At 32.0% G+C, this 23199-nt stretch overlaps 2 protein-coding genes across 14 annotated transcripts in view; one reads left to right on the top strand and one right to left on the bottom strand.

Moving 5' to 3' along the window:
- The window catches only part of LOC111700730 (NADP-dependent malic enzyme), a 51504-nt gene extending 29474 nt beyond the window's left edge, over positions 1 to 22030 (top strand). For 10 of the 13 annotated variants that reach the window (XM_023471755.1, XM_023471743.1, XM_023471744.1 and 7 more), the window contains 14 exons: positions 8223 to 8316; positions 8503 to 8573; positions 9187 to 9238; positions 9708 to 9806; positions 11528 to 11620; positions 13413 to 13492; positions 14427 to 14502; positions 15090 to 15210; positions 15491 to 15549; positions 18921 to 19049; positions 19853 to 19917; positions 20943 to 21015; positions 21462 to 21551; positions 21774 to 21889. In XM_023471755.1, coding sequence (XP_023327523.1) covers positions 8223 to 8316; positions 8503 to 8573; positions 9187 to 9238; positions 9708 to 9806; positions 11528 to 11620; positions 13413 to 13492; positions 14427 to 14502; positions 15090 to 15210; positions 15491 to 15549; positions 18921 to 19049; positions 19853 to 19917; positions 20943 to 21015; positions 21462 to 21551; positions 21774 to 21824 — 1153 coding nt within the window. In that variant the 3' untranslated portion in view covers positions 21825 to 21889. Of the gene's footprint in view, positions 1 to 8222; positions 8317 to 8502; positions 8574 to 9186; positions 9239 to 9707; positions 9807 to 11527; positions 11621 to 13412; positions 13493 to 14426; positions 14503 to 15089; positions 15211 to 15490; positions 15550 to 18920; positions 19050 to 19852; positions 19918 to 20942; positions 21016 to 21461; positions 21552 to 21746 lie in introns of all 13 variants that reach the window. The other 3 variants (XM_023471748.1, XM_023471747.1, XM_023471746.1) reach the window with 3 other exon arrangements.
- On the bottom strand, positions 754 to 7093 carry LOC111700732 (uncharacterized). The gene is made up of 7 exons (XM_023471756.1): positions 7015 to 7093; positions 6127 to 6190; positions 6046 to 6084; positions 5399 to 5528; positions 3955 to 4040; positions 3500 to 3585; positions 754 to 943 (listed from the first exon to the last, which is right to left on the bottom strand). Exons 1-7 carry the CDS (start codon positions 7047 to 7049, stop codon positions 886 to 888), a joined length of 498 nt encoding a protein of 165 aa, XP_023327524.1. The 5' UTR covers positions 7050 to 7093; the 3' UTR covers positions 754 to 885.
- Positions 22031 to 23199: the final 1169 nt, after the last annotated feature.

Below are 23199 nucleotides of genomic sequence, written 5' to 3'. Positions count from 1 at the left end.
TCATCCTCTAAGTTTTGGCCACCCTGTATATTACTAACTAATGATAAATAATAATAATGAACAAATATAAATAAAAAGGAGTGTGCCCACTACAAAACTCTAGTTTTGACTGTAAAATTAAACCAAATTATTTTTTTACAAATAACCAAAGCAATTTTGTTAATTTTATCTTATTTAATCTTAAAGTAAGGTAACTGCATTTTCTCATCAATACATTTATTGAGTTCTCAGTTTTAAAGATCTTGGTTGTCAGCCATCTTTTTATTCTGAAAGAAGAAACCAATGTTGGAATTAAATAAAGTAATTGATGGAAGAAATGGAACCTTTTTAAGTATCCATTATTTAAAAGAAACTAGCTTTCTTTCTATGGACTGGAAGTTTAATCCCAAAACTTCAGTGATATTGGAAAATTTGTTCATGTTATATAATAATTTAATTTTCTTTTAACTTTAACGACAGGTGAAGAGATAAAAAGTATTAATTATTCTCTAAAGTGGTGTTAAAGAATATTTAACGAACAACTCGTTTCATCTCAAAAAAGAATTTATAATTAAGAAAAAAAAATTATTTTATAAATCTTAACCTTTACTTGACATTTGAATGAAAAAAATCATGAATTTACCAAGAAATCGTCACTACCATTACTTTGATTTCCTTCTATCTTGAAAACAAATGTTTATCACCTGTGCTTCACATTCCACAAATCCTAATTTTTTTTAAAATGTATTCATTAGTGTTTTTGAAAAAATTCAATATATATGGTTATTTTTATTTTTACAATTATTATTTTTAACATGTTATTATGAAATTATTAACACATTTTATTATGCTCTGGTTGAGCATGGGTTACTTTTATGTATTTTTCTTTTTTACAGATGATGTAGGTTAAACTTTCTTCTCATTGGCAAGCACAGTTTCATAGTTTTCTTGACACTTCCTAGTTCTAAACATAACATTTTATAATGTTTATTATTCACAATTTATTACATAATTTTTTAATATCTTTTCATTTTGTTGTTGCACAGTTTTATTACATGATATGGAAAACAAAATCTCTAAATTTAATTTGTCTGATGTGGAGAGTTCTATCACTGAGTAATTCTTGTATAAACCTTAATATTTGGAAGTTTGTAAAGTAGTCCCAACTAAATTATCTGTTGTATATAGATCTCTGGTTAGAGCAGGATGAGGGGGAAGTTCAGAAGTCCTCAATTAGTAATCACCGCCACCAAAACGTGTTTAGCAGCATGCCAGCTCCTCAATTGGTAATCTCCACCACCTCAATTGGCAATCAGACAAAAAAGTGTAACATTAAATCGTTCATTTCTTAGATATAAGACCATATTAACCTCTGGTAATGGCCCTATGGTGTACAATATTGTTAAGTCTTTCTTTATTGCTCCTCAGTTTTGAAAATAAATCTATAAATATGCCACATGAAGCGCTAGAAATAAAATTACATTTTTAGACATGATTATCTAAAGTTCTAATCCCTCTTTCATGTTAAGAACTAGAGCTACTGCAGTGTCAACCATCTTAAATACCCCTTTCCATCCTTTTCCTGCCTTTCACTGAATTGTGTTCATTTTCTGAACTGAATATTCAAATACAATTTTGAACTGTTGATACAAATAGATATGAGCTCAAATCATATTATCATTGTCATCTTTTTAAAAGTTGAAGATATTTGTATTTACTTTTAAATAAGCTCTTAAACATATGGTGGATTGGCGGATGGTAGGACTTACCCAATTCATCCATTCCTGCTGCGAGTTTTTGATAGAAATCTTATATTTTGAACACACTAATCTAGGTTTTTTCTAACTATACTGATTTATGCTAAAGTTTTGCTTGCAAGTAAAACCTCTGGAAAATATTTAATGAAATTTAATCTTGTGGAAGTTTAATCTTATATTCCCCACACCACCATTACTTTTCAAACAATACTTCTTGATTAAACCTCTTCATTAAAACTCATAAACATTATTGTTTGCTTCTAGCATTAATATTTCAAGAAGGAATTGCAATAGTACAGGGTGAGTACATATACATGTATACAAGGTTATTTTTTCTTTATCCATAAGACACAATTCCTAAAATTATTTACCCAATGTTTCACAATGAATCTATAATCGATAAAAACTATAAAAGAAATGCATAAGATTAATTGTGTGAATAGTTTTGGGGATAACAGATTAGCTCAGTTCCAAGTTTGTGTCGAATACAAACTTTTGTTGAAATTTAAGAATTTTACATTTCCTGAGGGCTAAAGATGCGGATTAGGAATTAACTAAATTATAATCAATCACTTTGTGGACACAGACTGTTAATTGAAATTCTGAGACTAAGCAAATATTATGCAAAATATGGTGTTTAGTATTCCCAGGGGTGGTAGGAGAAGTTTCAGTTTTCCTCCTTTTTAGAAAATAATAATTCTTTGATAAGTATGCTCAGTTTTCTTTCAAAACTTTGTTTCATCATAATTGGTTTGGAAACTTTGTTCCAAGTTTCAGTCTTCTTAAGATTAGTTAAAATTGACAGGTTTGATGAAATATGTTCCTATTACAGAGATAGAACTTGGCAGAAATAATGTAATTGTGGGTACTTTCATTTCCTACGTCAATTTAGTAAAGAACATAAAAGTTTTAAAGATTTTTTTTGTATATTTTTATCTTATACAATGTTGAGAACCCGGTGTTGCATGGCAATTTCAGATTTCTCTGAAAAGGTCAACACACTCAACTTTTAATTTTATACAAAGCTAATAATGCTTCCCATGATTCTATATGAGCTCGATCCCTAATCAAAGTTTGAGACAATAGTTTTGATCGGACAGACAAACAAACAGAGATCATTACTTCATATAAAGAGGTAAATTTTTGTTTTTCTTAACTTAATGGGAAAAAATATTTTTTGTTATTCTAATTTCCTTGATCTCTGTTGGAAAATAGAAAAAAAACCACAGTTTAATTTGATTGTCCCTTTAAAGTTTACCAATTTTTTTACATTAAAAGTTAAAATTGGTGGTCCCACTGATGAACATAATAAAAACGAATTTTTGCAATATTAATTACTGCTGGTGTCTAATAGCAACTGCAAGAACTGAATGGTATTGTTATACGTCAGTTCTTAATTTATTAAGTTAAATCTGAAAGCAGATCACAACCTCCAAAAATAAGTCTTAATATGCCTAAAGGAATGATTGTATTCGATTTATATAAATGACTAGCTTGGGAACCCAGTATTGCCCAGGTTACTTATAGTTACTCTAGCTGTTTACCTGCATTTACCCGTAAATTACGATTTTAGATATTTTTACCAATAAAACTCAACTTAGAATTTCAAAACCAAGAACATTCCCTTGACTCTCCTGAGTACCCCAATCAAATTTTAGGCAAATCGGTCAAAGGCTACTGAGTTATGATTGGACAAACAAACCAACAAACAGACACCCAAACAGAGATTACTTTTATATATATAGTTATTAATCTTGATTTACCTGGAGGTTCCTGGTGGCATTCTGTAATGAGAATGTCCTTGTGAAATACCATGGCTTAAAACATCATTTGCTTCACGAAGCACTACCTAAATTTGATCAATATATTACCAAGACAAAATAATAAGTGTCATGTCTTAATCACAACGATATCCTTATAAGTTTTTTTTGGATCATAAAGAAATGTGAAACCTATGATTTGTCCTTAACAATTGGATATTTTCAATTGGTTTCTCTTTAAAAGTATTTTGTGGATTTCTTACTTTTAGAACTATGATGAATTAATCACTTTTAAGGTAGACAAAAGATGTTAAGGATTAAAGCTTAGGATACAAGGGATCCTAAGCACTGCTTAAAGCTGGATCCAAGGGGCAAAATATCAACCAAAAAAAGTCAGTTTGGCACTTCAAATGGAACCTAGTTTGAATAATGATAAAAAGAAGGAGTTTACATTTTACCTTGGGTCTATCCTGTTGGGCCGGGTCTGTAGAAGTAGGTTCAGGACTCCAAATTGTACCCTTTTCAAGTTTAGAAGGATTATAGCCTAAAATAGATAAGTTTAAGAATTTACTAAGGCTTGCATAATTCATATTGTTATCAAAGTTTTTTCTTAATGCAGTTTTATGTTTTTAGTTTTATTGATCGGATATCCAGGATCAGTTCTTGCTTTACCATATGTTATGTATTCTAATTTTCTATTTAAGATTTATGATTAATGTGGGAATGTTGTCTGCTGTTGAAAAATGAAATGTCAAAGTAGCATGAATGGATCTCTTTCAGAAATATTTTCAGATGACATAATTTTAAACCAAAGATTTTGGGATTTTGTGGTGAAAGAAGAAATATTTATTACCATGAAAATGAATTTACTAAAACAAAACTAAGGTTCCATTCCATTTACAGTGTAGATTTAGATAATCTCAAGGGTTTTTATTTTCAAATTATTAATTACAATTTGAAAGTACAAGAGGACAGATAAAATATATTTCTGTTGAATAATATTCATGTATTATTGTCTGGGAAATGGTAATTTTGTCTGGTTTACGTGTTTATGAGACTATTGATGGTATCTTGGATAGGTTCCAACAGGTTGGACTAACTTATCTCAACAGTTTGGTCTCAAGGGTTCTAAAACCTAGATTTATCTTTTCTATCTTTAAGCTTGGAATAAATCTTGTATTTGTGTACACTGTACAGGTAATAATTCATGATATATAAAAATGAGATACAATTTTCAATTTGCAAATTCATGCATATTCTTGTCATTTAATGGATTACTATTTGAATAGTTTAATATGGAGGATTGTTAAAATTCATGTCTGTCAAATCTTAAATACAAAAAAAGTTGGCTTATTAGTTGGGAGGGGTTAAGTCTGAATTTTAAAGAAATCTAAACCTCTTTCCCCATCTTTCATATAATATTGTTGTTTGGTTAACATATCTTGGGTTATTTATTAGCCATGAAATTGTTTCTTTATTCAGCTTGAATGTTCTTTTCAAGAATATATATTCGACATTAAACCTAAAATCATCATAAAAATAACAAAATATACACTGAGAGAAAGAAATATTATTTCCTGGATACTTTTCCTTTTGTTTATCTTAGATGAAATCTTTTATTAATTTAATCTGGTGGAAGGTCAATTATTAGTGTTAAAAACCTGGTCACTCAAGTTGAAATTACTTAGGACTTAAAGGAAATACTTTTTTCTGTTAAACTAAATTTTAAGTGTTGAAGTGAGAACTTAAAAACTTCTTCAAAATATGCCTTATGATTTTACATTTAACATTGGTTTGAAACATGGTAGATCTCTGCAAATTAAAAGTTCAGCCATTTTAATTTTGTTCAGTCAATTCTGAATTCTTGTTGTTTTTGGGTATCCCAATACATATTTGAATCACCTCTACTAAACGGATAGGTTGTGATTGGTTTGTCGGCTTGTGGAAAATTCCAATCTGTTTTGAATCTTCTATGTGGTGGAAGACGACCTCCAGTCTGGATTTCATCATGCTTTGGGGGCCATTCAACTTTCTGTAATTATTTCGAAGAAACAATTAGAATTTATCAGTGCTTAGGATCCATTTGATTTTGATGCTAATTTCTTTAACCAAAAAAAAAGGAAATAAGTCTTTGCCAAAAACTCAACTTTTTGAATCACTATATCTTTGCAACCTATTGTGAAACCTTTGATATTTCAAACTTAGATTATTTCATTGGATTGCAACGATATAGGGATTAGAAACTCAGAGTTTGTAGCAAGGCCTCGATTCCTTTCCTCATTTTTATTGGCAAACATGTGACTGGAAATTTAATAAATAAGAATCTGATTCTGGATCCAGTAAGTTAAAATATTTTTTATTTTGATTTGGAGGTGGAAATTGTTTTCAATATCTTGATTAGGATTTTATGTCTAAGCCTTTTTCTTTTGCATTTTAATTTCTAAGAAATCACAATTTATTGAGAAAAATGAAAATCCAGTGATTTCTGAGCAATTGGTTAAGGCTTGGAAGTGTGCTAAATCTGAAGTAAAAAAAAAATAATATCTTTCCTTTATATTTCTGGTGACAACGTTGAATGAAACAGATCCCTAGATATCCAAACATTTCTTTAATGAACAAGAAAAGTTTCCCTGATGCTGTTCATGTTCAACTTCTTCATATTCAGATTCACCCTCAGATTCCGGGCTCACACTTCTAAAATAGTAAAAGTGTTTTATTAGGCTTGATAAATTATATTTATATGTATAGATATTGGAAATTCTTATCCATTAAGATGGACTCTTAAAAAATATGGGTATTCAACTAAAATCTGACAATCTTTTTTTTAAATTAAGCTTTTTCAGTAAACACAAATATATTAGCAAGCATCTCTTTTTCATATTCTGATGTTAAAACCATTATCCTGTGCATTATTGTTCTCAGGTCGAAGGATTAACAGTTGATGAAAAGTTTACTTTGTTAATAATAGCAAAAACTATGGCAAAAATAGAGTTGGCCAAGTAAGATTATAAAATATAATTTAATCTTCACTTTGTGACTTTTATAATAACTAAACTCACATGATAAAAAATCAAGGAAAATACTAGGTATTTTTCATTGGTTTATTTGCCAAATGTGAAAAATCGTCGGACAAGAAAAATTATTCATTGTTCTCTTTGTAACTTTAAATAGTGGCAATGATGAAAATATTTGATTTGATGAATAAAACTGATGATTGGTCTTTAAAAGATAAGAAAGTTGTCTAAATAAAAGATCACCAAGTTTCATCTTTAATTAGTATACTTGTGTTGTGACTTAAATAATAACGAAAGGTATTTTTCATTGGTTTATTTAATCCTTCTTAGGAAAAATGTAAATATGAACAGTCATCTGACAAGACAATTTTTGAATTTTCATATAACCTTAACAATAGCAAAATTTAACATAAAAATCTAAGGAAGATTTGCAGGATTAAAAAGTTGAAGATTGTTCTTAAAAATATGAGAAAGTTGTCTAAAACTAAAATCACTTTGTTTCACCTTTCAATTGTAGGAGTGTGTGAAGGAGTCTCCATGTTGATTGTACAAAGTATAGGAGCTCACTGGAATTCATAATTTTACAGATAAAGTTCACTCCCAGGGGAGAACAAGTACCCGACACAATTTTTATTCAAAAAATCTTTGAACAAGAAAAACTGAATTTTTTAGAATTTTATCTTTAAATTCCTGCTTAATCTCCTGGTCAGTGTTAGCCCCTGTAATACTGAGTAAGAATTGAATCCTGTAAGGGATCTTATTTTGATCCTAGATGCACATAGGAACAGGGTAGGTGGGGGGGTCTCGAGAATTGTACAAAAAATTGAATTAACCTACTTGAAGTTTAATTCTTAGCCATGAAATTGTTTCTTTATTCAGCTTGAATTTGACAACATTATTCAAATATTTAAAGAACTACTGAACCGAACAAGCAAGATAGCATCCCTAAATGTGTAAAAACTGGTGAAAAGAAAATCTTATAAAGAATGTTTAATGGAAATTGAAAAGTTTCTAAATTTAGATTAGTAATCTCTTTCAGTTTCACAGACAAAGTTAAAACTAGATAAGCATATTTTCAAGGCTAATTTTTATAGTAGACTAGGTTTATTTTATTGATCCAAGCACGCATTTTTGACAAAAAACAGTTGCTCGTCTTAAACTATAAATTGCGAATTCTAACTGTACCATACAATGAACTAGTTGAATTATTTAGTAAAAAAAAAGACCTTGAGGAAAAATGGTTTCTTGATGTTCAAAACTAATTGCTGAATTGCTTCTGAATTCATACAAGTCTATTAGTCAATATTTTTATATTCAACATCAAAGGGACTGTAAGCATAATTTCAATTGACCCCCCATACTAAGAGGGCAATGCCCGAGTCACAACGGTACCCTTAAAGGGACCCTAAAGGAAAAATGAAGGGGGGTATAGGCTGAAAGCTAATAACTTTAGCTCTTGATCTCGACCCATGAAAGTTTTATCTGATGTTCCTGTCTCGAGAAATTGATATAAAACTGTGTTAAAATTATACGAAAGTTCATATATGTAAAATTTAGAAAATTATCAAAAGTAAATACTCTTAACCTATAAAAACGACAATATCTTCTAGATTATTAACTGGAGATAGGTTTCAAGAGCACCGTTGTAAATCAGGCATTGCAATTTTTCATAGAAAATTACGCGTATAGTCCCTTTATTATTAAATATTTAGACAAGAACTGTTGGATGATGTTGATTATATTGGACTTCGCCACAAGAGGGTTACTGGACCTGAATATGATGAATTCATTGATGAGTTTATGCAGGTTCTATTTGATAATACAATTTTCTTTTTTCATTTTCAATGGATAAGAAAAAACATTTGAAAGGTTTCAATTTTATTTCACTTCTCTGGATTATTTCATTTTTAATTATTTTGAACTTTTACATAGAAATGACAAACTTATTGCATCTAATCAGAATAAATTTTATTAAAATGTTTGATCGTTTAGGCCGTCGTTGAGAGGTACGGACAGAACACTCTTATTCAGTTTGAGGATTTCGGAAACAGCAATGCTTTCAGGTACAGAACATTACAGTGTATTGTGTACAACAGCTTTTGTGGGAATCGGGTTGAATTGTAAATTAGGGAAAATTGACGTTTATTTTTAATGTTCACATGCCTCAAATCCAAATAAAACGGCTTCATCAATTTGATTTGATGAATCATTTATGTTTTCTGAACATTTTTGATTAGAGTGAGGTCGGAAATTTTGTGTGAAGTATTTGTCGTGAACGCTTATTCTTATTATCCAATGATTTCACTTTTAAAATTTGGAGAATAAATGCTTTATCCCTCAGTTAAAGTTATATATCCCTGCTGGGTATACCCACCACGAGATATCCCTGATGGGTATACCCACCACGAGATATCCCTGCTATGTATACCCACCACGAGATATCCCTGCTGGGTATACCCACCACGGGATATCCCTGATGGGTATACCCACCACGAGATATCCCTGCTATGTATACCCACCACGAGATATCCCTGCTGGGTATACCCACCACGAGATTTCCCTGCTGGGCATACCCACCACGGGATATCCCTGCTGGGTATACCCACCAGGGGTTAACTTAATCCGTACATCTGCGTACGAGATTCACAAGACTAAAGTTCTAATATCTGTTCCTAGGTTTCTGGAGAAGTACAGGAACTCCTACTGCACCTTTAATGACGACATTCAGGTGAAAAGTCAATTTACCATTTTTCTTCTCACCATGGGTAAATCTTAAATAAAATTTCGGGGGGGGGGGGGGGGGTAAAAGGTTAATATGGATAAATTCAAAATTTGACTTAAACCTGGAAGTTCAATTAATACACAGGGTTACCCAAAACGAATAAGACTGTAAAAACGACCTGAAGATCTGAAGGTTAAATTTGATCTTAGGTCTTTATTATGGTCTACAATGGGTGTTTTTAATTATTGTAAAAAGACATCTAAAAATGTAAAGCTATAGAAACCATCAATGCAAGAAAAGCCTTTACAGTTTCGTACAGTCGTCTCTGGAGTCTCCTTCTTGGTGGATAACCCTTTACTTTAATCATTTTGTTTTTAAGAATTACTTATTTTTCCCGCTCGAAACATTTCTTTTATTAGTGGGAAAAAAAGTTTTTTTTAATTTTTGTTTGATCTTAATTTGATATATATTGAAGGGAACTGCAAGTGTTGCTGTAGCTGGTATACTGGCTGCACTCAAGGCAACCAATACTAAACTTCAAGATCATACTTTTCTCTTCCAGGGAGCTGGAGAGGTATTATAATATTTAGTTATTCATTATCCTCCTTTATTACTACCCAGTACCCAGTACTTTCCTCTTCAAGGGAGCTGGAGAGGTATTATAATATTTAGTTATTCATTATCCTCCTTTAGACTGTATATTACTACCTAGTACCTAGTACAGAAATTAAACTTAAGTTTCTAATCCATCAAGGAAATTGGAAAAATTGGTTTACAGCAGAACCAATTAAATCGTCGTCTTCAAAATGTTTTTTCTCTCTAAAAATTGGTAAACTTTTTTTTCGGAAGGCTTTTGGAATTGTTTAATAGAAGCAAGTAAGAAAATGGCGGAGAGTTGACTTATTTTGGCTTGAAAGAACAATATTTCCATCATCTGTTCTAAAATACAAGTTAAAAAAGTGAAGTAATAACCGTTTATATATATTTAACCCAATATTAAAACTTTGTTTATGATCTTTTATTTAGTAGAATCTTAAGTTTATTATTAAGCTGCTGAACAGCAGGTCTGGAGTTTTTATATCTCAGTTTTAAAGTCTAGAGAAAAAAATGATCCTGGGGTTTCATATTTCTTGTGGATTAGGTTTCTTAATCTTGATTCTGCTGGCAACTATACCTTTAAACAAACATTATTATTTTTAAATAAAAAATATACATAGACAGATAGATAGTCTGGATTCTTTCTTGTTCTATTAGTTCTGTACAATTTTTTGTTCATTGCATACAAGGTACTAATGCAAGGAAAGTTAATTGCGGTCTCGTATACTCTGCGTACATATTGAAACCAGTTCTCTTTGAGCGGAATTTGTAAACAAGAATAGCTGCATCAGTGTTCGTCTAGTATTCAAGGAGGTTAAAAGCATTTAATTTTGATAATTCTGAATTTTCATATAATAGTTTCCTATGACCAGAATATTTCATAGATTATTTTTGTGAAAATGGAATTTCAGGCTCTCACATCCGTCTTGTGTTTACTTTCCCGCCCAAAGACAGTCCACTGCAGTACAAAAAATGCGTACACTGAAATAACTTTCCTTGCATTAGTACCTTGATTGCATAGTTGAATTAGTAATTATGAAAACTAATAGAATGTAGAAACCTAAAAAAAAAGTGTAGCCAATTAAATATTCTGAAAAATTCTGAAAATGAGGAGAATTTCTTTTCTTCTGAACTACTTGAAAAGAAAATTTCTCAGCGAGTTTTAATTAGACGCCATTGATGCATTGCAAATAGATTTCAGATTGAAGACGACTACACAATTGATTTTCTGTTAAGTTTAAGCAGTAACTTGTTGACGATTTATTTATTATGTTTGTTGCACCTATAACTGTACGTCAAAGTTTTGAACAATCCCTTATAATTCTAGTTTACTTAGTTCTAGTAAATGTAGTCTAGGTTTTTCTGATTGTTGGCAACCTATATAACTGTAAGAGGAGGAATGAAGGGTAGTGTAGGAACAATTATATAAACATTAGGTCTCAAGCCAATACCTTGTCAGGCCAATTAATATTTGTAATATGAGTTGTTCTACAGTTCTACATCTAACTATCTTATGTAATACTAGCTTGGGAATCCAGTCTTGGGTGGAAACTTAACGTTCTTAGTAAAAGTCAAACTATTTAACTTATAATCCATGTTACGAACATTCTTTTGGATAGACCGATCAAAACTTGAGGCAAATCGGTCAATGGGTAGACTAAATGTTTGTGAACATAACTTGAAGCCTATTTTATTCAGGCTGCTATTGGAATTGCCAACCTGATTGCCATGGCAATGGAGAAGAGAGAAGGAGTGCCTAGGGAGGAGGCCCTAAAGAGGATCTGGTTGAAAGTAAGAAATTATATATTTTTTATTTATTTTTGGAGACAAATCCGGGTTAATGTTTTATAAAAAAGGTTTTTTTAAGCTGAACAATTTTTGGGGTGGAAAGGGGGGATTAAAAATAAGTAAAGATTTGTTTCGCCTTGTTCCTATTTACCCCCCCCCCTTCCCTTGAAAACTTTTCGAATGGATTAATTAGCTAGAACAAAGATCGGTTAGATTTTTGATATTTACATACATTACATTTTTTCAAAAATCCAGTAAATTCTTTCAGCCTTACTTTTCTTTTTCCTGATTAATTTTATATTTATATTATATTTTTCTCAATCCTGTTCTAGCAAATTATTTTCAATGATAAAATAGAATTTGTTATTGTTTTCTTGAATATTAACTAATGGTTTAGGTTGCTGGTTGCCTAGGGTTCCCCAGGCATTCTATAGTTAATTAAATTATGCTTCTATAAAAACTGATTTTTTAAGGGGGGGTAGAGGTTGCTGGGGTAGAGGTTGCTTATTATAAAGAATAATTTACATGAAAGAAGTTGCGTAGATATTTGTGAAAAATGAAAAAATTCAAGTAAGGGTTAAATAAATTGTATTCGAAAAGAATTTAAGAATCTATTTATTTTCTTCAATTTCGTTCCATTAATAAAAAAGAAACTGAATTTTAACTTTAAGTTTCTTTAACAAAAATTGAAAAATATTGTATATTTTTATATCAAAATTGCTTGTGAAAAATATTTGCATATAAAAGTGACGTGAGTTTTTAGTAAGAGAAGGACAACGAAAATGAATGGTAAATCTTTTGAAAAAACTTCACGTAAAGCCGTGACTGATGTGGGCTTTTTTCTTTTTAACCCTATACCCGCTGGGGTACTTGAGAACCAGGTTACGCTGGGGGGGTCAATTTGACCCCCCCTCTTTCCTCTCTAAATCCCATGTTTGATGTCCAAATATGACAAATGATACATCATTGGAAAGCTCTTATGCTCTACTTTTAAAATCTGCTAAAAATTTAGCAAATTTGCAAAAATTGATATTTTTTTGCAAAATCCAGCAATAAAATAGAAAATTTTGCAAAAAAAATTTCCAAAACATTGATAGAATATACATTTTTGAAAACCCATTGACCATGCCATTTCAAATAAGCATAAATTCGTTCAAATTTTTAAATAACCTAATTTGTAATTAAGAAAAACTAAAAATGTGAATTTCTTAGGACTGATTGTACGCTAATAATTTGAAAAAATTTCTTTGCAAAATTTTTGCAATCAGTTTCCTCTTTATAGGCTTTCCAAAAAGCTAAAAATCATTAAAATCTTGCAAATAAAAGTGGGTCAAAACAAAGATTTAGTTTGTTACCGGAAAAATTAGTCATTTAGGAAATGTGCCTGAGGACTCAGGCACTTAGTATAAAAGCCTGGTTTTAGACCTAAAGGGAGGGCTAATGGGTATTTAGGGAAACTCAGAAAATTTCAATATCCTCAGACCTATAATTTTTGAGTTATGAAAAAAAAACTACAGGGGGTGAGGGTCAACTTCCCCCCTCCTGGCAGAAATAGGATTGAATATCAGTAAACTAGATAATATTTAGAAATATATTTATCCAAATGTCTTAAAGTCCCTTTTACGGGTATGCACTACCAAGTAGTTTTGATATTCCGTTTCCCTCCAATTAGGCCAAAAATTACAGAAATTTTGGGGAAATCGAAAATGGCATTTATCTGTTTTCTTAGAATTTACAAATTTTGAATAGCATGTTACTAATTTTCTAGAAATCATTTAGGCAATTATATTTCTAGGATTCTCGAGGTCTGATCGTAAAAGATCGTCCCGAGGGTGGAATTTCATCTCACAAAGCTGATTTTGCACATCCTCACAAGTAAGTTGTGACCTGCGTAGCTTTACACTTGAGTTTAGATTTATAACATATATTGTTTAATTTATACAGTAAGTTAGTGGGACTGGGAGACACCCCATCCATTTTAAAGTGTGTATGCCAGATTTACAACCAAACCCTTTAACTCTTTATTCAAGCAACTAATTTTCTCTTTTTTTTAAGTGCAGAAGTCCGCACATCCATCTTTTACAGAGAACCTTCCTTTGAAAATATCAATTGTTAGACAGAAAACCAAGGATAACTCTAGCATTTTGACAAAAGGGTGCAAAGGGTAATATTATGAATCTGATATGCCCCTTTATAAATGGAGGGTCACTTTAAATTACATAAAAAATCCCTCCAGTACCTAATTCACTTCAATCACAGAACTAAGCGTTCATTAAAATTTTCTGACACCTGTAGTAAGATGTCTCTAAAAGTTTGATTTGACTTGTAGCCAACTATATTTAGACCAAAGTTCTTGTGAAACCAAATTTCTTAAAATAAACGGGTTCTTTATGAAAATATCTCTAGATAATAATCTAAATGTTTGTATAATTTCTGTTAGAGGCTTTGCAATTCTTATTTAACTGTTGTTAAGTCCCGGTTTGTCCAACTGTTATGGGGAAACTATGCTGATTTTAACACCAAGGAAGTTAATATATAAACCAGCTGAACTAAACTACACAAACTAGAAACTTTATTCTATTATTTATTCTACTGTTCGTTAAGATTTGAAAACAGTGCTTTTCTTTAATTAAGATTTTATTAAGAAAAAGCTGGTATAGTTTAGAATAAGTAATTAAAGATCAAAAGTCATATTTTATGAAGCGTGAGAAATAGTTGAACTAGTTACAGTCAATTGAGCTACTTTTCCTGCGTTGAGTGTAGTTTAAACAAATCAGAGAGAGTTAAAGTACTTATCTATTATTTCTAGGACTATGACTGATCTGGGAGATATTGTGAGGGAATTAAAACCAACTGTTCTTATTGGAGCTGCAGCAATCCCTAAGGTTAGTTAAAATAATTATCTCTGTTATTTTCATTCTTTTGGGTCCAGGTTTTTTATCCAATATTAAAGGTATTTTTAGCGAAAAATAAAGGTATTTTAGGTGAAGCAATCATAAAATTATGAATTGATTAATGTTTTATCTAAATGTTTCTGTTAAGTAGTACCCTGTCAGCCAAGTGTAAAGAAAGCTAGTTAGAAACCGGTTGTCCACTTTATTTTGGGGCATGCGGATAAATGATGTTGTCAGAAACATAGACAAATTATAAACATTTTACTTGATGGATTCAAAATTCCTTCTCTTGTCCCTAAGCTCATTTCTCGGGAACATTACAGGATTTGAAGTAAATAAGAGCGTTTTGCATTTTCAATGATTGATTAATTTTTAAGCTGTTCTTAAAGATCTTTAACAAAAGGTCAGAATTTATTAACGGGAAATACAAAGTTAAACTTTTCACGGCTAATTCTCTTCTGCTGCCGAGATCAGCTTGAACCGGAGAATTTCGGCGGGTTCAAGTATAGCTGTAAACTAATAAAACTGATTAACTACCTCTTATTATTTATAAATCATGAACTCTGATTGTACTGCAGGTGTTTACTCCTGAGATTATCCGTGATATGGCAACCTTTAACAAAGCACCAATCATCTTTGCTCTCTCCAATCCTACATCTAAGGCAGAATGCACTGCTGAAGAGGCATACGCCAACTCAGGTAAAAGAATAGTCTTAAAGGGAGTGATAATGATTTTTGAAAANTGGAGGATATATTTCTTTAACTTAAATGTTAATGTCCTGAATCCGGTTTTTCGGATCCGAAATCATTTTTTACAGGGCGGATCCAGGATTCAGATCCGCATCAGTATCTAAAGGAAATGAATCCTGAAAATCACGAAAAGAATCTCAAGTGTTCTTTTCTTTTCATAATACTCTCTTCAAAAATAGATTATTTTTAAATAAGATTCAAATTATCTTATTAATAAAAAACTTTTCAGATGGTCGTGCCGTGTTTGCCTCTGGATCCCCCTTCCCTGTTTATGAAGGATTTGGGAAGGTAAATTCCTATTCAAACCTAATTTTGCCCTGGCACACAGGGTAGGGGGCAAAATTCCACTTGCCCCCCCCTGCCCTCCCCTGGAATTTTTGGGCAAAGGATAAAATCAGGTGTTGTAGGTAAAAATGATATTGCGCCCATCTGAAAAAGAGTTGTTTTCCTCCTTTTTTATTTTCAAAACCATTATTAGTATTTCTTATTCACATAAAATTGCCTCTACCCCACTATTCTTTCTCTAAACTACAGATATATTTTAGAAAATTATAGCTAAATATGTATATTATAGGATCTCCCATGAAGTGGGGGGATGGGGGGAGCTCCATAAGGCTAAATTAGGGGAGCAGGGGTGGGGGAGAATAAAGATGAGGGAGTGACTTATATCATTGTCTTCAGGAGACTACTCAGGACATCAGAAAGTATTAAAGAACTTTACAGAGGAATACATAACTATTTAATACATAGTCCCTTAATTGGGAATACAGTGGACTACAGAGGGATACATAACTATTTAATATTTAGTCCCTGAATTGGGAATACAGGGGACTACAGAGGGATATGTAGACTTTAGATAAAATAAGAGCACTTAACGGGCCAGGGTGGGGGGGAGAAAACTATCTTTCCCCCTCCTGGCTAAAATCCTGTGTACGCACCTACCGATTTTATATATGTAGTTGGGGGGGGGGGGCTGATAATGATAATGGCATTCTTTTTGAGATTTTTATCATAAAATCAAGGATTTTACTATTGGATACCCCCCCCCCCCTTCTCAAGCCTCAATACATTCTTTAATAAAGCAATCTCGCGTAATTTGTATATTCTAGGCAAGTTAGGTTAATATGATATATATTCACAAGAAATTGCTTTATTTCTGAAAGAGGGCGATGGGGTCAACTGCACATTTAATAATAAATTACCCTCTCTTAATCATCTGTTTTGTTCTTATTTTATTCATTTTGCAATTTATGCAGCCTACAATTTATTAAACTTCTTCATTATAAACTTATTACATAGAACTGCAATAGGTTTTTGTTTAGTACAATTTCCTTATTGCAATTCTCTACTCCCAAACTTAATCATAACTTAACCTTTTCAGATTTTCACTGTGAGAGTTACCTTTTTATTTTACTTTTTTAAGTAAACTTTGTTTATTACTCAGAACAAGAGAGAGGATTATTTTTAACAGAAAGAGCCCTGCCTGCCTGCATACCTGCCTGCCTGCCTGCCTTTTTCCCTTTACAATATCTTGATTGACACAGAAGATAAAGTCAAGCTGTGTTCAACTGCCTCAATTTCCTTTTCATCCATTCTTTAATACCGCATATATCCTCTCCCCCCCCCCCTCCACATACACAGATCCCCCCCTGCAGTTTTCTAACCATCTTGGAACCATTGTATAGAAAAGTTTCTTATTCTACTTTGATTGAATCTATATTTCTCTAAAAATCTTTTCTACAAAAGATTTCAAAAGATTCAATTATTTTATCAGAGCTGAAAACTTTAGAATGGTAAATATCGAGATCAATGCTTAATCCTCTCTTTTTCTTAATCTCGAGACTAACCTAATCCTGCAGTTTGTATCCTGAAAAGTGTATCAAATTCAACCAATTAGAGAGGAGTAATCAGAAGCCGGGAAATTTTCAATTTTGCGCGCCATTTAATGAGAGTTCTCTCATTTAATTAAGATTAATATATAATTTTTAAAAAAACGCTTTTTTATTTTTCTGTGCTATATCTAAAAAGAGTGGATTAAGCAAGAAACTAGAAGTGTCCACATTGGATATTCGGATTAAGCAGTAGGGATCAAAGGTATCCCATTCTAAAGTTCCCAACTTGGTAGGACTTCAGGGACGACTGTACGAAATATATTCTGTCTGTTTCCCTATTTTGATGATACCCTGTAATAAACTATAAAACTTGTTTTTTCTCTTCGCCAAATCGCAAGTTCATAAACTAGTGTACATCTGTTCTCTCATTGTTAAGAGTAAAAGATTAATCGTCACCAAGATTTTACAAATAAAAGAAATGAGACAAAACAGTCTAACCCAGAATTTAAACCAAGAAAACACTAGATTTATTCAAGGGCACAAACTACAGTGAGACCCAATACATTGTGAATAAGGAGATCGAGTTATGACTTTAAACCAGGGGGGATGATAGTTCTCTACCTGTGTGCTCAATTAGCTGTACTGTACACTTACAACTGTTTACTTATAATGATACTTTTTTTCCTTTCTTCAAATATTTACCCAATCCGCATTGCTGTGGTTCAAAAATATATTAAAAAATCTAAAGAATTAGATATTAAAGACTTTTTTGCGGTTTATTTCGTTAAAAATATCTTTTATTCAAATAAATTACCATTAATTTTACTATAAAATGACTGCCATATATTAACTGTTATTGTTCTCATAGGTATCAAACAACTTAACAAAATATGGAAGAAGACATTTCAAACTATTCACCAACTGTGAAGTTTATTGGACACCCTGTAATTGTAAATTGTATTAAGAAACTAGACTAAATCAGTTTTAGAATCTGTTAGAAGTCCCAGCAAATTTGTGGATATTAAAACTTTTAGTTAAGATTATTTTGAAAATAAATTCTATTAAATCCGAAGGTTTTTACCGAAGAATTTGCTTGGTTGAACCTGGAACTATGTTTGACAGTACACACGCCTCCTTATTTAGAAAACCTTGAAAAGAATTTTATATTGCTGCAGCATTCACCTTGCTTTCACATTGGAGAATAGTCAAGGAACAAATAGAATTCAATCAAACATCAAGAAAAAAAAGAAAAAAGAGTCTTCGTCACATTTGTAGAGGAATAGTTTTTCTTTACATATCTCAAACTTATTCTGTTATACTTTACACTTTGTGACCAAGCTTACACTTTCTTCTTACAATTTATCTAATTTTCTTCAGATTTCCTGTTTTCACTTATTAAATCAAAATTAAGAATTGCTGCGATAATTGTGTTTGCTAGGTAACCTGACTTTTGGTCGGGATAGACCTAACCACATCAAATATAGCTTTATATTCACATCGTAAACTTTTAAATTGAAACAGCTATTTAGAGGAACTAAACGCGTAATTTTAAGTGACCTTCTACGCAAAGATGTCAATGCCGGATTCACTACAGTACCCTTAAAACCTTTGTCTGATAAAGTATGAATAAGATGTCGATGGTTATAATTTTAATAACTAATTATTTTCAATTGTTATAAATTGACTTGCACATTTCTACTACAATCAAACATTTAGTAATTATAAGAATTAAACACTCTTAAACTGGGTTGTGGGTACCTACTGACTATTGAGCGGGTCATAAATAGATTTTAAAACGCTATTAGTTTTGACCTTTGTGTTGTGTAGAGGTATGAGCCCGGACAAGGGAATAACGCGTATATATTCCCTGGAGCTGGTCTTGGTGTTCTAGCCACAGGGATATATCATATCTCAGATTCAGTATTCCTCTCAGCTGCTGAAGCTCTGGCGGAGATGGTGAGTTTAATCTATTTAATAAAATCATCTCTTTAATATGTTTCTCACTTGTCCTAATATTCTTCTTTTTTCGAAGGAAAAATTTATATTGAAATTTATATTAGATTTAATTTTTATGCGAGACCACAGTTGAAACCTGAAAACTGTCGTCCATTGAACAGGTTTCTTAGCAACTATGCAGTGGGTATGTCCGATCATAACTCATGAACCCCTTGACCGACTTGCCTCAAATTTTGAGTCACGGGAAAACCACGGAAATGTTCTTAGCTTGGTTTGAGATTCTAAGATGATTGGGTCCATTTGTGTAGGTAAAAATACCTAGAATTGCTTAAATGTCGTCTTCCTTTTCCACTGTTATATGGGTTTCATTGGAAGATTTGTTACGGAAGTTTATTTCTTGATTTATGTTTGTAGAACGAAAGTTTCTCCCTCAGATTTCCGACATATCCTAATAAAATTTACAGTAAGCCTTAGCCTTAACAATTTTTTTAAAATTAAGGTTACAGGTTCGGAAGTTTTTATTTGGTATTCATGTATGTTCAGGTCAATTTTATTAACAACATTTTTCTTCAGAACTGTGGGATAGAATTCAAAGTAATTTATAGTTTTAAATCCTTTATATTTCGTGAACCACCCCTTCAGCTCTATTAAAATATTTTTGAAATGTGTCTTGAGTAAACTGCACTATTGCTGTGTTCCATGTTTATATAATCTATGTTATTATAAAATAAACTTGAGCCTTACAATCGTCTTTACGTTCCACAGTGTTCTGGGGCTTACTGTATATACTAATGTATATTCAGGTTGAAGAATCTGATATTGAGGTTGGACGTCTCTACCCTCCTCTCAGCAAAATCAGAGAAATCAGGAACGTCAACAAATGCATTCTGTTCATTTCCTTGACACATTTTCTGATTATCAGTAATTCATCCGCCCCTCTTCTTATTCCCCTTTCAGAGGCGTAGTCAGTGGGGGCTATGGGGGCTCAGCCCCCTCCCTGGACCAGTGAAATCTATGGTTTTTAGGGAGTTTTCAGGCCCCGATGGTTGTTGAGCCCCCACCTGGAATAAAAAAAAATTAAGCCCCCTTCCTAGACAAATTCCTGACTACGCTCCTGTCACCACCCTTCATACATACTCCCACATCTCTTTCAACTCCTGTCCCCCACCCTTCATACATACTCCCATCTCTTTCAACTCCTGTCCCCCACCCTTCATACATACTCCCCCATCCCTTTCAACTTGTTTTTTACCAGACTTCTCACACTTGTTACCTGTAGGAGAGAGTACTAGAGTTCTTAAAGATCTTGAAAATAGAGATGATAAACCAACTTTGGAAATTAGGGAAAAGGCTAGTCTAAGAGGTCCTTAGGGGTCAGAATGTTGAAAACATTTCGTATGATGTCGTTGTGCAGAAAATATTTATTTTTCTTGTTAATTTCGTTGATATCAATAACATTTTCCATACATATGGACAGTACAGTTGCAAAGTAATCCACGAAATTTACAACAACAAAGAATGGCATGTCGATATATATCGATTATTCTGCTCCTCACGGACAACTTAGCTTACTTGTATTCATAATTCCACAACTTGGGTTATTTTATATATCTTAAACTATTAGGACAGTTATTTTATCAATAGTAGTATCCTCCTCTTGTTAGATTTGTTTGCTTCTATTGTTTAACTTTACCATAGTTTACACTAGGATAGATAGATAGATTTAATAACAGATTTTAAATACAACGTTTCTCTATCACAAGCTGTTCTAAACCAGATAAACTGAAATGAGATAATTCGCAAATTACGCATTGACTTTTGAGACCGGGTCCACTTTTTCCAAGCTTCAGTTGATAAAGAGGTAAATGCGTCATATTGTTGTTATGATGACAGTTTGCGTATTGCCACGAGGATCGCCGAAGAAGCGTACGCAGAGGGAACTGCATCGACATACCCTGAACCCAAGGTAAGTAATATATTTATATTGTACACAGTATAATGTTTTGCATATGTAATGTATACACCTAAAAAGTAACAAAAAACTTCAAAGACTTATACTTCAAAAACTGCAGTTCATCTTTTGTGATCATTAATCTTGGGCTTTTTAACTGTAAACATCGTTCGTCAGATTGTTTTCTTCTTTCATATTTCTTCAAGAAAAACAATTAGCACAAAATCCTTCCGCTTTTCAGGAATTTAAATTATTTGTCGGAAAATTTAATTTTGACATCCCATTAGCCATTTTGGCAGTTTGCTTATTTTCAAATGGCGGGCCGATAGCCTCGATAAACAATGTTTATGTCTTCAATTGGTCTTGAGAACCCCTGGTCAAGTTAAATATCCTTAACTTCCCTTTAAAGTAATTGTAAATAATTACAATTCCCTGTTATTGAAGTGTATTTCTATGTACAGGATAAGGCTGAGTACATAAAACAGACCCTGTACAACTACAACTATGATGATGCTAGAGCTCTACCTACCCTCTACTCCTGGCCGGACCATGTACAGCAGCACTTCAACAAATCCTAAATATATTGCCNGGTTAAAGGGGTTAACTAGTGGATTAAAATTAAGCTTAAATGGATAAATTGGGAGGGGAGCAACACATTTTTTAATGATAGGTTTTTAGTTTTGAAAACAATCTCAAAATTGTCATTTTGAGAATTTGAATTCTTAAATTTAAACTTTAAAATTTAGAAAAAAGTCAAATTTGGCAATTTTTAGGATTTGAAAAATATTTTAAGTAGAAATTTGTATCAAATTAGTGATTTATAGTATTGAAAAATTTTAAGTATTACATAAGATAGTTTTATAATTAATTAATATATATATTATATATGTATATTTTTATCAATGGTGGATTATATGTAGAAATCCGATATAGGTTTTTATCTTCGAACCATTTACCAGTAATTTTTGTGATTTGTTCTTTGGTGAAAAATTCACAAATGTTTTTATTAAAATAAATTTCATTTAGTTTACATTTGTTTCAGTTGTATTCAGGGGCGTATTCAGGAATTTTTAAATGTTTGTCAAAAAGAAATAAGAAAAATGTTCACATAGACGGTAGACGTACATGTTAGAATTTTTTAAAATCTTACTAGCCCCTTTCTATTTGTATCAAATTATATTTTAAGTAGTACCTATGGGCCATGCCATGGCAATGAGCCATTACATGTTTTTAACATCAAAAAGGTTTTTTGGTTTGCTCATTGAATGTTTAATGCATGTAATATAAGAAAGGTTGGTTGGTAAAAAAGCCAGATCTAAAAGTTACATTCATACAGTCCCAACAAATGGACACTTAGCATATTTTCATTTTTTGACATTTTTTTTTTAAATCCTGTGTCATAAATCATTTATATATTTTCTAAAGATTTATGACCATATTATTATACTTGAAAAATTTAAGACTATAAGAAATGATAACTTCACTTTTTTGGCAGAACATCGAAACACTTTCAGAACTTCCAGATTTCAAGATAAATTCCTGATGTCAAGATAACAGATTTCCTGATAACCTATAACAGATTTCCTGATAACCTATAGCAGATTTCCTGATAAATTCCAAAAGAGTTGAACCTTTGCCACAAACTTAAATGTTCTAATCCCTAAATCTTTACAACCAGATGATGTAAACCTTGAAATCCATAGTTTGAACAATTTGACGCAGAAACATTGGAATGCAAAGATTTTAGAAAAGATATTAGAAAATTATTAAGAAAATATTAGTCTGTTTTCCAAAACCAAATAAACTTCAGTTTGATGTGCACCCGGCGTTGATGTTTATGGAAAAACAATGTTTAGTTTTCTCTCAACTTTGTTCTATTATAATTGGTTTTAGAACTTTGTTCAAAGTTTCCCGCCTCTTCCACATAGTGCATTAGGTACGAAACTTGTGCTGGGGCGTGTTTTTGTTCTCGGCTCCCCGACACAGTGCATTAGGTACGGAACTTGTGTTGGGCTGTGTTTTTGTTCTCGGCTCCCCGACACAGTGCATTAGACGATAATTTTGTCGGGGTGTTTTTGTTCTCTGCTCCCCAACACAGTGCATTAGACGATAATTTTGTCGGGGTGTTTTTGTTCTCTGCTCCCCAACACAGTACGTTAGACGATACTTTTGCCGGGGCGTTTTTGTTCTCTAATCCCA

This window comes from Eurytemora carolleeae, unplaced genomic scaffold, assembly GCF_000591075.1.
Source record: "Eurytemora carolleeae unplaced genomic scaffold, Eaff_2.0 scaffold415, whole genome shotgun sequence".
Classification (NCBI taxonomy): Eukaryota; Metazoa; Arthropoda; class Copepoda; order Calanoida; family Temoridae; genus Eurytemora; species Eurytemora carolleeae.
This window is presented reverse-complemented; position numbering and strand designations above follow the sequence as displayed.